Here is a 14,389-nt window from a genome sequence, read left to right on the forward strand (position 1 = left end):
GCATGTACTACAGTACCCTAAACTAAAACAGGCACAAATATTAAAGGCGATTTTATATCAATGGTTTCCTAAACACGCTAAAAAGCACGATAAAAAATGGCAACCAATGTTTTATTTACATTTATCTCTGATCATAATGAAGAAACAAACTGGAGGTAGAGCTTTGCTTATTACCCAGACATACAGCATTTCCCATACTTTTCCCTTAGAACTACATCACATCTTCCTACTTTAGATATATATATATATATATATATATATATATATATATATATATATATATATATATATATGTGTGTGTGTGTGTGTGTGTATATATATATATATATATATATATATATATATATATATATATATATATATATATATATATATATATATATATATATATATATATATATTTATTACTGTATATATATGGGTTATGGAAAAAATCCGCGAAGTGGTGAATCCGCGATGGTCGAACCGCGAAGTAGCGAGGGTTCACTTATGCTAGGGATTGTAACAAACGTCTTCCCAAGGCCTCTCTCGACCCACATACCGTGTGTTCTAATTGCCGGGGTAAAACCTGCCAGTTAGGAGATCGGTGTGATGAGTGCATGTGTGATGAGTGCATGGTCTTGTCGGAATTCGACTGGCTAGAGTTTGATAAATATTCTCGTAAGCTTGAGAGAGATAGGGTGAGGAGAAGCTCCTCTAGGTCGTTGGAATTTTCCTCCTCCCATGCCCCTGAACCTAATCCTTCCCCTGTAGTAGTTGTTCCTGAACCCTCTACTAGCACTCATGAACCATCCATGCGGGATATGTTGCTTGCCATTCAAGCTTTGGGCGAGAGAGTTGAGTCCTTAGCATCGGACCGTAATCAACTCATGTCGGATGTGAATTTATTAAAGTGTCAGAGTGCCAAATCAGAAAATCGTGGGGATAAAGTGATATGTGCGCAAAGTGTTTTTAGTGTTGCGACCGAGGGTTCGTCTGTTCGTGCTTGTCGTTCCCCTAGTCCGAGACCTCTTTCAGGCTCCCCTGCACCAGGGAGAAGTAATGTCGTAGGACTTAAGGGTACGAGAGGCTTTAACCAACGTACAGACGTTCCCTCTGTGGTATCGGGCGTGTCTCGTCAAGATCGCCCCTACCATAAGACGAGCGAGGCTGTTTTCTCCTCGTCATCCGAAGGCTTCTCGCAAAAGAAACCTTGGCGCAAGGTTTCTAGACCCTTGAAGCAGAAGTCAGTCCCTTCAGGACAGGTCCAGCATCCTGGCTGTAGCCATTGGGACAGCTCTGACCCTTTGCAGTCGTCGGAAGACTGTTCGCCGATTAAACGTAAGCGTAACACGGGCTCCGAGAGTCTCAGTAAAGGCAATGTTTTGCCGACACAGACGTTACCATCGTCTCGGCCCGTCCCGACTCCCGTTGATCCTAAATGGGTTGTCCTGCAGGATATGCAGACTAAGCTTGCCTCCCTTATGGAGGAGTATACCGTTGAGCAGGTTCACGATGATCCTCGCCGTTACGCTGATCGAGAGACTGGCCGTCAGCCGCCCAAACAAGCTTTTACTCGTCCTTTTGACGTTATGAAACGTGATGTCGGTAGTTTGTCACGTCAGTCACGTGACTTGGATCCTCACTCGCTGCAGTCCCGTGTTGACTTTCAGCCGCTGCCGCAGCCTCGTGTTGACGTTCAGCCGCCGCAGTCTCGTGTTGACGTTCAGGACGTTCGCCAACCAGCTCAGTTGCCTTGTTTTGACGTTGAGCGTCAAGCACCGCAGTCAAGGGTTGTTTTGACTGCTCAGTCTAGGCAGTCAAGGAAGTCTCGACTTGACGTCGAGCGTCCATCAACTCCTGTTGTTGTTGCTGGTCAGTCCTTTCAGCAGCGACATGACGTCGCTTCCTTGACTGCTATTGCTGCTCCTTTGCGTGTGGACTTTGCCTGTCAAGCATTGCCACCGCGGCAGGTCTCTCCTTTTCTTGAGACTCGTCAATTGTCGGACGAGGTTCCTTCAGATGAGGATGTTGCTGATCCTCCGCCTACTGATATTCTTTTGGGTGTTTTATCAGACGGAGAAGAGCCTAAGGCTGCTCAACCCTCTATGGACTTTAAGAAAATCATGATGATTTTTAAGGATCTTTTCCCAGACCATTTTGTAACTTCTGCTCCTCGTTCGCCTCCGTCAGAGTTTGCGCTAGGCCTAGCTACTTCGAAGCCTTCTTTTACTAAGCTAGTGCTCTCTCGCTCTTCTAAGAGGGCTTTACGTTTGCTAGGCGACTGGTTGGTTACCAGGAGGAGTTTGGGGAAGACGGCCTTTGCTTTCCCTCCTTTTAAACTAGCTTCTAGAGCGAGCGTCTGGTATGACACGGGAGAAGTTCTCGGCTTGGGAGTCCCTGCCTCTGCCCAGGGAGACTTCTCAAGCCTCGTAGACTCTCCCCGCCGCCTGGCCATGAGACGCTCTAAAGTTTGTTGGTCCTCCTCGGACCTTGACCATCTCCTTAAAGGGGTTTACAGGGCCTTCGAAGTTTTTAACTTTTTAGATTGGTCTCTAGGAGCTTTAAGCAGGAAGATCTCGTCGACCGACCAGGATGTTTCCGTGCTTATTATGTCTTGCATGGACAAAGCCATCCGTGATGGCTCCAATGAGCTCGCCGCTACCTTTACGGCTGGAGTCCTGAAGAAGAGGGAGACTCTTTGCTCGTTCCTTTCGGCAGGAGTTACTCCCTGTCAAAGGTCGGAGCTTCTCTTTGCCCCCTTATCAGCTGCGCCTTGTTTCTTCAACAGCTGATCAAGGACATTGCGGCTTCGCTGGTGCAGAAGGATACACACGACCTGATGGCGACTTCTGCTCGCAAGGGTGCTCCTTCATCGTCTTATGTCGTGAGACCCAAGATCGATACCCCAGCGACTAGGTTTATCCCGCCCTTTCGTGGCAGAGCCCCCAGCAGGGGAGGCGCTCGTGCCGACGGTAAAAGAGGCAAGAGGAGAGGTTCCAAGTCCTCCCGTGGCAGAGTCTGACTGCCCACGTCCTCAGACAGCGGTAGGGGCCAGACTGAACAGCTTCTGGCAGGCCTGGGAGAAGAGGGGTGCAGACCAAGAGTCTGTGTTGTTGCTCAAGGAGGGGTACAAAATACCTTTTGTACGCAGACCTCCTCTAGTAACAGTTCCTTTAGACCTCTCTCCCAGGTATCGAGAGGAGTCAAGGAGACAAGCTCTACATCAGCAGGTTTCTCTGTAGCTAGAGAAGGGAGCGGTGGTGAAAGTCTCGGACCTTCAATCACCGGGATTTTACAACCGTCTCTTCCTAGTCCCAAAGCATACGGGAGGTTGGAGGCCAGTGCTGGACGTCAGTGCGCTCAACGTTTTTGTTATAAAAACAAAATTTACGATGGAGACCACGAAGTCCGTCCTAGCAGCGGTCAGAGAGGGAGACTGGATGGTCTCTCTCGACCTGCAGGATGCGTACTTCCACATTCCTATACACCCAGATTCTCAACCGTATCTGAGGTTTGTTTACAGGAATGTGGTGTACCAGTTCCGAGCACTGTGCTTCGGCCTCAGCCCTGCTCCTCTCGTGTTTACGAGGCTCATGAGGAATGTGGCAAAATTCCTTCATTTATCGGGAATTCGAGCCTCCCTGTACTTGGACGACTGGCTTCTCAGAGCATCGTCCCGTCATCGCTGTCTGCAGGACCTTCAATGGACGTTGGGTCTGGCAAAGGAGTTGGGACTGTTGGTGAACTTAGAAAAGTCTCAACTGAATCCCTCCCAGACGATTCTCTATTTGGGGATGGAGATTCGCAGTCTAGTTTTTCGGGCTTTTCCGTCTGCCACCAGGATAGAGCAAGCCCTGCTCAAAGTCCGCCTCATGCTGAAAAAAGACCGTTGCTCAGTGAGAAGTTGGATGAGCCTCTTAGGGACTCTGTCATCCCTAGAGCAATTTGTCTCACTAGGGAGACTTCACCTTCGTCCTCTCCAGTTCCATCTAGACTCTCACTGGAACAAGAGCAAGACTTTGGAAGCTGTGTCAATCCCGGTCTCCGAGCCAGTAAAAACGTGCCTGAACTGGTGGGACAGCAACATAGTCTGCGAGAGGGTCTGTCCCTGGCGGTCAAGAACCCAAACCACGTGTTGTTCTGAGACGCGTCGGATTTGGGTTGGGGAGCGACTCTGGACGGTCTGGAATGTTCGGGTCTTTGGACGTTGGATCAGAAGAGCATGCACATCAACTGCAAGGAGCTGTTAGCGGTTCACTTGGCCTTGACGAGTTTCGAGAGCATTCTTCGAAACAAAGTGGTAGAAGTCAATTCGGACAACACCACAGCCTTGGCGTACATCTCCAAGCAAGGAGGCACTCACTCCCACACACTGTTCGTCATCGCAAGGGACCTCCTCATCTGGTAAAAAAATCGAGGCATCTCCCTGTTGACAAGATTCATCCAGGGGGACTTGAACGTCTTGGCAGACTGTCTCAGTCGGAGAGGTCAGGTGATCCCCACAGAATGGACCCTCCACAAGGACGTGTGCAAGAGTCTTTGGGTGACTTAGGGTCAACCCACCATAGACCTCTTTGCCACCTCGTTGACCAAAAGGCTCCCGACCTATTGCTCTCCAGTCCCAGATCCAGAGGCGGCCCACATAGATGCATTTCTACTGGACTGGTCTCACCTGGACGCGTACACATTCCCGCCGTTCAAGATCATCAACAAGGTACTGCAGAAGTTCGCCTCTCACGAAGGGACAAGGTTGACGTTGGTTGCTCCCCTCTGGCCCGCGAGAGAGTGGTTCACAGAGGTACTTCAATGGCTGGTAGACTTTTCAAGGAGTCTTCCTTTAAGGATGGATCTCTTACGGCAGCCCCACGTAAGGAGTCTTCATCAAAGCCTCCACGCGCTTCGTCTGACTGCCTTCAGACTATCGAAAGACTCTCAAGAGCTCGAGGTTTTTCGAAGGAGGCAGCCAGAGCGATTGCGAGAGCTAGGAGAGCTTCTACCATCAAGGTCTACCAGTCGAAGTGGGAAGTCTTTAGAGACTGGTGCAAGTCATCATCCATTTCCTCTTCCAGTACCTCTGTAGCCCAAATTGCAGACTTTCTCCTACATCTGAGAAATGTTCGCTCCCTCTTGGCTCCCACTATTAAGGGCTACAGGAGCATGTTGGCTTCTGTGTTCAGACATAGAGGCTTAGATCTGTCCAATAATAAAGATCTCCAAGATCTCCTTAAGTCTTTCGAGACCTCTAAGGAGCGTCGTATGGCAACTCCTGGATGGAACTTAGACGTGGTCCTAAGGTTCCTAATGTCCGACAGGTTTGAGCCATTACATTCAGCCTCCCTGAAGGATCTCACCCTCAAGACGCTTTTCTTAGTGTGCTTGGCTTCGGCTAAAAGGGTCAGTGAGATCCATGCCTTCAGTAAAAACATCGGCTTTTCTACAGATAAAGCCACATGTTCGCTTCAGCTTGGTTTCTTGGCCAAAAATGAACTGCCTTCTCGTCCTTGGCCTAAGTCGTTTGATATACCTTGCCTTTCAGAGATCGTAGGCAACGAGCTTGAAAGAGTACTGTGTCCAGTTAGAGCTCTTAAGTTTTATTTAGCTCGTACCAAATCCTTACGAGGTGGATCTGAGGCCTTGTGGTGCTCAGTTAAGAAGCCCTCATTGCCTATGTCTAAAAATGCTTTATCGTATTTTATTAGATTTTTAATCCGAGAGGCTCATTCTCACTTGAGTGAAAAAGATCGTTGCTTGCTTAAGGTCAAGACGCACGAAGTAAGAGCGATAGCAACTTCCGTGGCCTTTAAGCAAAACAGATCTCTACGAAGTATTATGGACGCGACCTTTTGGAGGAGCAAGTCGGTGTTCGCTTCATTTTACTTAAAAGACGTCCAGACACTTTATGAGGACTGCTACACACTGGGTCCATTCGTTGCAGCGAGTGCAGTAGTGGGTGAGGGTTCTACCACTACATTCCCTTAATTCCAATATCCTTTTAATCTTCTCTTGAAATGTTTTTAATCTTGTTTTGGGTTGTACGGAAGGCTAAGAAGCCTTTCGCATCCTTTTTGATTTGGCGGGTGGTCAAATGTCGTTTCTTGAGAGCGCCCAGATTAAGGGTTTTGATGAGGTCCTGTTGTATGGGTTGTCGCCCTGGATATAACAGCTCCTGGGAGTCTTTCAGCATCCTAAGAGGATGGCTGTGCTTCGTGAGGAAAGCGGACTAACAAGGCAGAGTAATCGTCAGAGTCAGCTTCCTTACCAGGTACCTATATTTATTTGGGTTTTGTTATGATACAACTGTCAAAAACTCTAAGCATATACGCCTTTATTGTATTAATACTGGTCTCTACCCACCACCATGGGTGTGAATCAGCTATATATTCACCGGCTAAGTTTAATATTTAAAAATGATATTTTGATTATAAAATAAATTTTTGAATATACTTACCCGGTGAATATATAAATTAAAGGCCCTCCCTTCCTCCCCGATAGAGACCCAGCGGAATGAGAAGAACTGGAGCTGTTTACATGTATATGCGGTATCTGGCCGATAGTCGGCGCTGGTGGGCACACCCGCAACCTTCATGGCGATCGCTCGCGAGTTTTTGTGTTTCTGTCGAGCCGTCCGAGACGTCAGCTATTATATATTCACCGGGTAAGTATATTCAAAAATTTATTTTATAATCAAAATATCATATTCCATAAGATTTATGTGAATTAGCAACACTGAGGTGAACTTTGCCGACCCCCTTCTCGAATCCTGGCAATTAAATTAATGAAACATATGCTGTTGTGATGTATAGTTATCCAGTTTTTATGGAGCTCTTGATCTACTGTATACCATTCTGCAATCAAGCCTGAATCTCATATTTTAATTCTTTTTATGTGGCTACTTTGACAAATCTTAATTCAAGTCTCCTGATAATTTTTATTTTTCAGTTTGAATAGAATTGGAATACTTATAGTTAATAATGTACTTTTAGTACAGTAATGGCTTTGTACAAAAATAGTGGTGTAAATACAGTATATGAATGGTTACATTTTTCGAGAATTTTCCTTTTGTTTTATCTACATATAACCTGGTGAAACTGAATAAGTATCCCAAGCTGTTTCAAAAAGTTATTTTGTATATTTGAAGTACAGTATACTAATTGTGGCCATCTTTGATATGCAGAATCTTAATTTTAGTGTATAATGCATTACTGAGGTTTTGCAAATATGAATAAATGTAATATGTTGCAGGTGATAATGCAAGAAGAGTTCAAGGAGCTGGTAATACAAGAATGGGCCAGAGGCGAAACCGCTCCAAGACTCCAAGCTCTCAGTTTAGAACTCCAGCACCCAGGTCGGGCTATACTGGAGGAGCACGTCCTAGAAATGCAAGAGGTTCGAGAAGTATCAATGATTTGAGTAGCGTCTCAAGTAACTCTAATAATATGAATACAGCCTCCAGGCAAACATTTCAGAGGAGAAAACGGGAACACCCTATTGGTGTTAAAGCCCTTGAAAAGATGCTAGAACAACATCCTGAAGAAATAGTGATGCAGTTGCAACCAGCAAGTTCAGGTTTTGAAGTTATGCTGAATAACCCCAATGATATAAACATCCACAAGATGTGCCTGGTAATGCAGGTACTAGCCAAGGCAGCTGAGACCAGGGCAATTACAGAGTCCTTGAATATACTGCTGACTAAGTTTTTTGAAGCTGAATTTACAAGATTCTTAGTACAATTTACATTAAAAGTTACTTTTGATAAAGTTGAACCGCATTATTTACAAATTTACTTTGAAAACCTGTGGATAATTTTAGATAAATTTTGTCATGCAATGCCAAATTTAGCTATGGATCAAGTCTTTTTGCTAAATGGAAGCTGCATCATGGCAATGAACCAAGTGTCCCAGTCCCAGTTTTCGGAACTTATCACAAAATATGAAGACACCAAAACATTTCTTGAGATGGAAAAGCAAAACTGGCAGTCCCAATGTCAGGAAACATCCAGACGCCATTTTAAGAGATGGCAAGATGACCTTCAACCACCTGAAAACTTCAGAGAACTGTCCATAGAACCAACATCCATAGAGCTTAATGACATGGATAAACCATTTCTTCGCAGAAATATTATTCAGGGAAAATACGAGGATGTTGAACACTATTTAGACGTACAGTTCCGTTTGCTCAGAGAGGATTTTGTGAGGCCGTTGAGAAATGGTATCCAAGGGATAAAAAGAAATGAACATTCACATAATAGAGATCTCTATGTTTACAAAAATGTCAAAATAGTTGATGCTGACATCAAACATTTTAAACTGATCGACGTTGTTAAACTTACATTGCCCGAAAAACTTCAAGCAGAAAATTCCAAGAGACTTATGTTTGGAAACCTTGTGTGCCTTACTAGTGACAACTTTGATCATATTTTATTTGGATCTGTTGTCGAAAGGAGTCCTGAAATGCTAAGGAACGGCTTGTTAGGTATAAAGATTGAATCTGAAGTTGTAAAGAAAACACACAGAAATTTTACCATGGTTGAGTCAAAGTCATACTTCACAGCTTACAAACATGTGCTACTTGCACTTCAGAGGATTACAGAAAATACCTTCCCAATGGAAGATTTCATTGTCCATGTTGATAATAATATGGTTCCTCCAGATTATGTGACTCCTCAGACTACGTATGACTTAAGGGTGATGCTTAGAAAGGATATGATGAAGACATCTGAAGTATACAGCAAGTTATTCAAACCAAGAAAGGAACCTATTGCTCCAGTGGCCCAAGTAATTCCTGCTTTGCAAAATGTACACGTAATGAGAGAACTTGACTTCTGGCCGTCATGTAATGATTTAAGAATTGATGAATCACAGCGCAGAGCTTTAAAGAGTGCTCTTACAAGTAAGCTAACCATTATACAAGGTCCACCTGGAACTGGTAAAACTTTCATAGGTCTTAAAATTGCTCAGGTCTTGCTTCATAACAGTGAGCATTGGAAAAGGGAGAGAAAAGACACTCCTATATTAGTAGTGTGCTTCACAAACCATGCACTTGATCAGTTCTTAGAGGGAATGTTACCATTCACAAAGAACATTGTTAGAGTTGGAGCAAGAACTAAGAGTGAAATCATTAAGGATTTTCAGATTAGCAACCTTGTAAAGGAGATTCGCTCTAGACGAGTAACACCTTTCGCAATTCGCGAGAATTCTGGTGAAGTTATAAGACAGCTAAAAACACAAGAATCAGAAGTCCGAACTATGCGAAAAAATGTGCAAGATCTCAGAAACCCCACTGGAATTCTGAGTTTTGACGAGTTGATAAATCACGGCATTATCCCGGAAAAAATTCTTTGTCAGTTCCAAAGGCAGCATTCAGACATTGTCATGTATCTGTTGGACCCTCGTTTCATTAATGGTATTGAGAGTGATGCATTCAGAATGTCCCCTACTATGGCAGTTGGAGAAATAACTACCAATCATAGGTCAGAAGTTGAAGATGTTTGGTTTGATGCTGTTGACCTTTATGGTGAAGAAGAAGAAGGTAGGATGTTGGATGATGACATTGATATTGAAATCCCTGGAATCCCAGCTTCAACTCGTAGGTGTGCCCTCAGGTATAGCGTAACTCTTTGGGGACTGGAATCCTCCATAAGGGACTGGAATGAATTGAAAGAAAGTGAAGGTGCAGATGCTTTGGCGTGTGAAAAGGAAATTCGCAAGCGAAATGTTAGTCTCACACTGCTCACTCATGGTTTGAAGGTTCCATTTGATGAAAAGAGGGCAAAATCTCTTGAAAAATACAGCATATCATCACTGCATTTCTATGACCGCTGGCTTTTGTATAAACTGTGGATTCACAAACTAGCTGAAAAATTGGTCAAAGATCTACGTAAGGTGGAAGATAGATTTGAACAGACTGCTACAGTTTACAATGAAGTGAAAGATCAAGAGTATTTACATGTGATGCGGCATGCCTCTGTAGTTGGAATGACAACCACAGGAGCAGCACAATATAATTGTGTATTACAGGCATTGCAACCTTCCATCGGTAAGTCTTCCTAACGTTTTCTCATATTGTAAATGTTTATTTTAACATATGGATCAGAAATTAGATTTTACAATTAGTTCCTTATTGCCACAATATGACATAAAAGAAAGCCACCACTCGTATGAAATATAATTTTTCATATATTGAGGAAAGTGTAATTTAATTAGTTATCAAGCTACCATAACTCCCAAAAGGTGAACTAATAATTACGTTTGAATAGCATGACAAAATTTTTGTGTAGTATATTTGATGATTAAAAGGTCATGTATTATTTATACCCTATACATATTTTACCCTATTTTGAACTATTTACCTTATTTTTATGTATACCTTAACTAGTCTCTGTACAGAAATATATATATGATGAAATATATGTTTTGATGTTACTGTTTTTAAAATGATTTATTTTAATTGATCTCTATTTCTTAGATCGTTTATTTATTTCCTTTCCTGACTATGCTATTTTTCCCTGTTGGAGCCCTTGGGCTTATAGCATCTTGCTTTTTCAACTAGGGTTGTAGCTTAGCTATTAGTAATAACAACAACAACCAAAAGTCAATATTGTGATGTGAATTTTCATGCAGATACTCTACTTTCTAATTTTAAGAATTTTACTATCTTGTTAAACCCTTTCAAGTTACAGTATTTCTATTAAGAAATTCATTTTCCAATACAGAGAGACTCAACCTACTGCTATTTCATTCATATATAAAGGCCCATGTAGCAGCTCTGATTGTAAAATTTTGAATTTTCATCTATCAGAACTGTTACAAGGGCATTTTTATATGTATGAAATGGCAGTAGGTCGAGGCTTTATGTATTGGAAAGTAAAATCCTTTTAAAAAAGTAACTTTATAGGGGGTGTTAAACTGAAAGGTGTAACAAGACGCTGTACTGAAATTCAAAATTGGAAAGAACCTATATATAAATTTATGTCCCAATACTGACTTTATTCTTGCTGTAAGATACATATTTCTGTTCAGAGGACTGACTTTAGTTCAGGTTTACTGAAGTAGGTGAATATATACTAATTTAGGCATTATCAAGATAAGTAGGACCTGACCATGAACCATGGTTTCAAGTTGTAATACAGTACTCTAGCTTTGTTAGGGAAGCAAACACCCTAATTGTTCCAGTGTCACTTATTATTTCCAAATAACCTTTACTTAACCAAACATTCATAATGATTCATGTAGGGAAACTTGTCATTCAATTACTGTACCTGGTTTTATAAAAAGATTTAAAATTGTATTTCTTAAGGTAGTGCTGTAGGTGATTTCTTAACAGCGTTTCTGAAGTTTCGGGATTCACAATGATAACAGAATGCATAACTTTTGTGTGAATTGAAAATCGTTATAGTATAGTGTACTGTATAATATATAAACTGCATGGTTCTGGTCATTTGTTCCGTAACTGGAATACAAACCTTCACTATTTAATAGGGGTATTACTTTTGGCCAAGCTGAAAGGACGAGGCATTAAGATTTAGCGAAGGTTAACAACCCATCCCGCTAGTTAGGGGGGCTAGGGGGGGTAGCTAGCTACCCCCTTCACTTATACACCTATGACTGTGCTTCACTTTACTTTTGGCTCAGAGGGTGAGCGGTTGTTGCCGCTTTTCCTCTTCTCTTATTTTCGACTGCCATTAATCTTTGTCTTTTTCTACTTCTATACATATGGAAGCATTTTTAATGTTGTTATATAAATATTGTAGCTTTCCTTACAGTGTATGTTGCTGTTTGTGTGATACCGCAGTACATAAGGTTCTCAAGGATGGAGAACCTTTTCCCCCATGGACATTGGTCATCCCATTGGTGGATAGCTTTCCATGAGACTCGGCCGCTGCGGCAGGGGAATAGTCATCTTTTGGATACTCCTCCTTTCAGCTGTTGCTGTCGCCTTCCACTCTACTGTATTTAGAATCTGTTTGGGGAAGGGAGTGCGTCCTTCTGAGAGCTTGACTTTGTTCTTGCTCTTTCTCAAGGTCATCGCCTCTCACTTTTCATGGGCGGGTGGCAGTATACTCTGCCAGGGGAGCACCTTCTATGTTCAGGGGTTAGGTTGTACTTCCAAATGGTTTCTTCATTAAGTGAAATTATAAATGTTTGTAATTTTACTTTTCAGCTTCATCTCTGCAGGAACCCCTTTCCCACCGGAGGGTTGAGTGGTTCTCCCAAGTAGTGAATATTCTTAACCGAATGAATTAATTGAAATTTTTGTTTTGTTACAGTTTTTTTGCTGGCATTCTCCTCCCGTCGATGTCGGCTGGGGAAGGGAGTGCGCAGTCCTTATTTTGTGTCTGTTCTCGCAGTGGAAACCTCTCCCGTAATCAGACTAGGTGCTCCTCCCACGGGAGTTTTTGTTAAATAATTTATTGTATTTTTCCTCATTTAGCAATGCCATTCTTATTTGTTTGACAAAGATAGCCGACGTAGAAGAGCAGTGCTGTTCGTGCCTGGTGAATCTGCTGTCACTGCGCCAACACTTTCCTGTCCTGCACCTGTGGCAGCTCCTGATCAGCACACTGTCTTTAAGGAACTAGCTTTGGCTACATTTTCGCATGCAGCGGGCTCTGCAGATCTTCAAGTTGAACAAGGCTTGTTGATAGGTAGCAAAGAGCTCTGCCCGGAGGTCTGCCTCCAGGGGTTGGACTACTTTCCCTTCCGAGGGAGAGTTATTCTCACCAGGTGTTGGGTTGTCTTCCCTTCCGAGGGAGAACTTCCCTTCATCATCATCATCACATTGACACAAATTACTGTTGCTGTTTCTACGCATAATACTACGCTCCCCCCCCCCCTTGGCTGAGTCAACTCTTCCGTTGAGCCCGGAGCAAAGGCCGAGGCAAGTCTCCTGCGAATGTTCACCTCTCGTTTGTGAGAGAGGCCATCATAGAGACTCCTCTTCAGAGGCCTGTTGATCCGCCTTCCCCTTCGGGAGTTCGTCACCGTGGTCTTGGATCCCATCGTTCCCGTCCTTCTCCTGATTCTTCGGACTCGCCTGCTCGTCAACGAATCCCGCTTCGTGATGCACCGTCGAGGTCTCATTTGTGAGCCTATCCCAAGGATGCTTGCCCTTTCAAAGGGCACTTCCTGTCTCAAGATCATCGTTTGGCTGTTCGCTGACCAGCTGTTCCGACCTATTGTACAGTAGTTCGTCATTCTCCAGTCTCGCCAGTCGCTGATCACCAGTGCCGATAGCAATCGTCAACTTGGTGATTGTCCGTTTGCCGATCTCCTGCCGATCGTCGATCACTAGCTCGCCGATTGCCAGTGTACTGATTGCCAACTCGCCAATCGCTAGCTCACCGCGTGCTTACTCGTCAATGAACCCCGGTTCATGACGAACCGTCAAGGTCTCGTTCGCGAGCCTATTGCCAGCACGTCGACTGCCAGCTCGCCGATTGCTAGCTCACTGCGCACCTACTTGTTAATGAACCCCGGTTTATAACACACCGTCCAGGTCTTATTTGCAAACCTCTCCTGAGGATATTTGCCCTTCCCTATGGCACATCCTGTCTCCAGATCATCGTCCAGCTGTTCGACCTACAGCAGCTCGTCTTTCTACTAGCTCCAGCCTCGCCGATCGCTAGCTCAATGATCGCCGATGATTAGCTCGCCAATCTCAGATTACCAGCTCTCCGATCGATAGCTCGTCTTTCTCCGATCGTTGACCTCCAGTCTTGCCGATTGCTAGCTCGCCAATCGCCAGCTCACCGACCACCTATTGCTAGGGCGCCGATCGCCGAATGGTAGTTTGTCTTTCACCAATAGCCAATCATCAGCTTGCTGATCGCTAGCTCGTCTCTTTCTCCGATCGTCGACCTCCAGTCTCGCTGATCGCTGATTCCCAGCTCACTGATAGCCAATTATCAGCTTGCTGTTCTCCAGCTCACCGATAGCCAATTGTCAGCTTGCTGATCACTAGCTCGCTGATCGCCGATCCCTGATAGTCGGCTATTGGTAGCTTGCAGATCACTAGCGCTCCGATTGCCTTTCATCGATCGTCTTTCACCGATCATTAGGTCAACACTCCGATCATGAAACCTTACTCTAACAATCTGTGTGTCAATCGCCAGCACTCCGAGCGTCCTCTCAGAGCTCCGAGCATTGACCACCAATCTCTGGCTCGCCGATCATCAACTACAGTAGTCGATCATTGAACCATACTGCTGTCCTCAGCTTATCGGATCATCCGCCAGCTGGCCTATTTTGTGGCACTCCGATCAACAGCTCATTGATCGCCAGCTTACCTTGCCAGCTCAACGGTTGCCAGCCTACCTTGCCAGATCAACGATTGCCGATCGCAAGTCACCGATTGCCGATCTCTGATCACCCTGTCGATCGTCGATTGTCTGCACGTGCTTTTACCAATC

General features: G+C 44.2%; 1 protein-coding gene across 4 annotated transcripts in view; it reads left to right on the forward strand.

The window, feature by feature from the left end:
- The window catches only part of LOC137656824 (NFX1-type zinc finger-containing protein 1-like), an 80,447-nt gene that overhangs the window by 9,871 nt on the left and 56,187 nt on the right, over positions 1–14,389 (forward strand). For all 4 annotated transcript variants that reach the window (XM_068391144.1, XM_068391141.1, XM_068391142.1 and 1 more), the window contains exon 3: positions 7,225–10,017. In XM_068391144.1, the coding sequence (XP_068247245.1) occupies positions 7,225–10,017 (2,793 nt within the window). The remainder of the gene's footprint in view (positions 1–7,224; positions 10,018–14,389) is intronic.

This window comes from Palaemon carinicauda, chromosome 17, assembly GCF_036898095.1.
Source record: "Palaemon carinicauda isolate YSFRI2023 chromosome 17, ASM3689809v2, whole genome shotgun sequence".
Classification (NCBI taxonomy): Eukaryota; Metazoa; Arthropoda; class Malacostraca; order Decapoda; family Palaemonidae; genus Palaemon; species Palaemon carinicauda.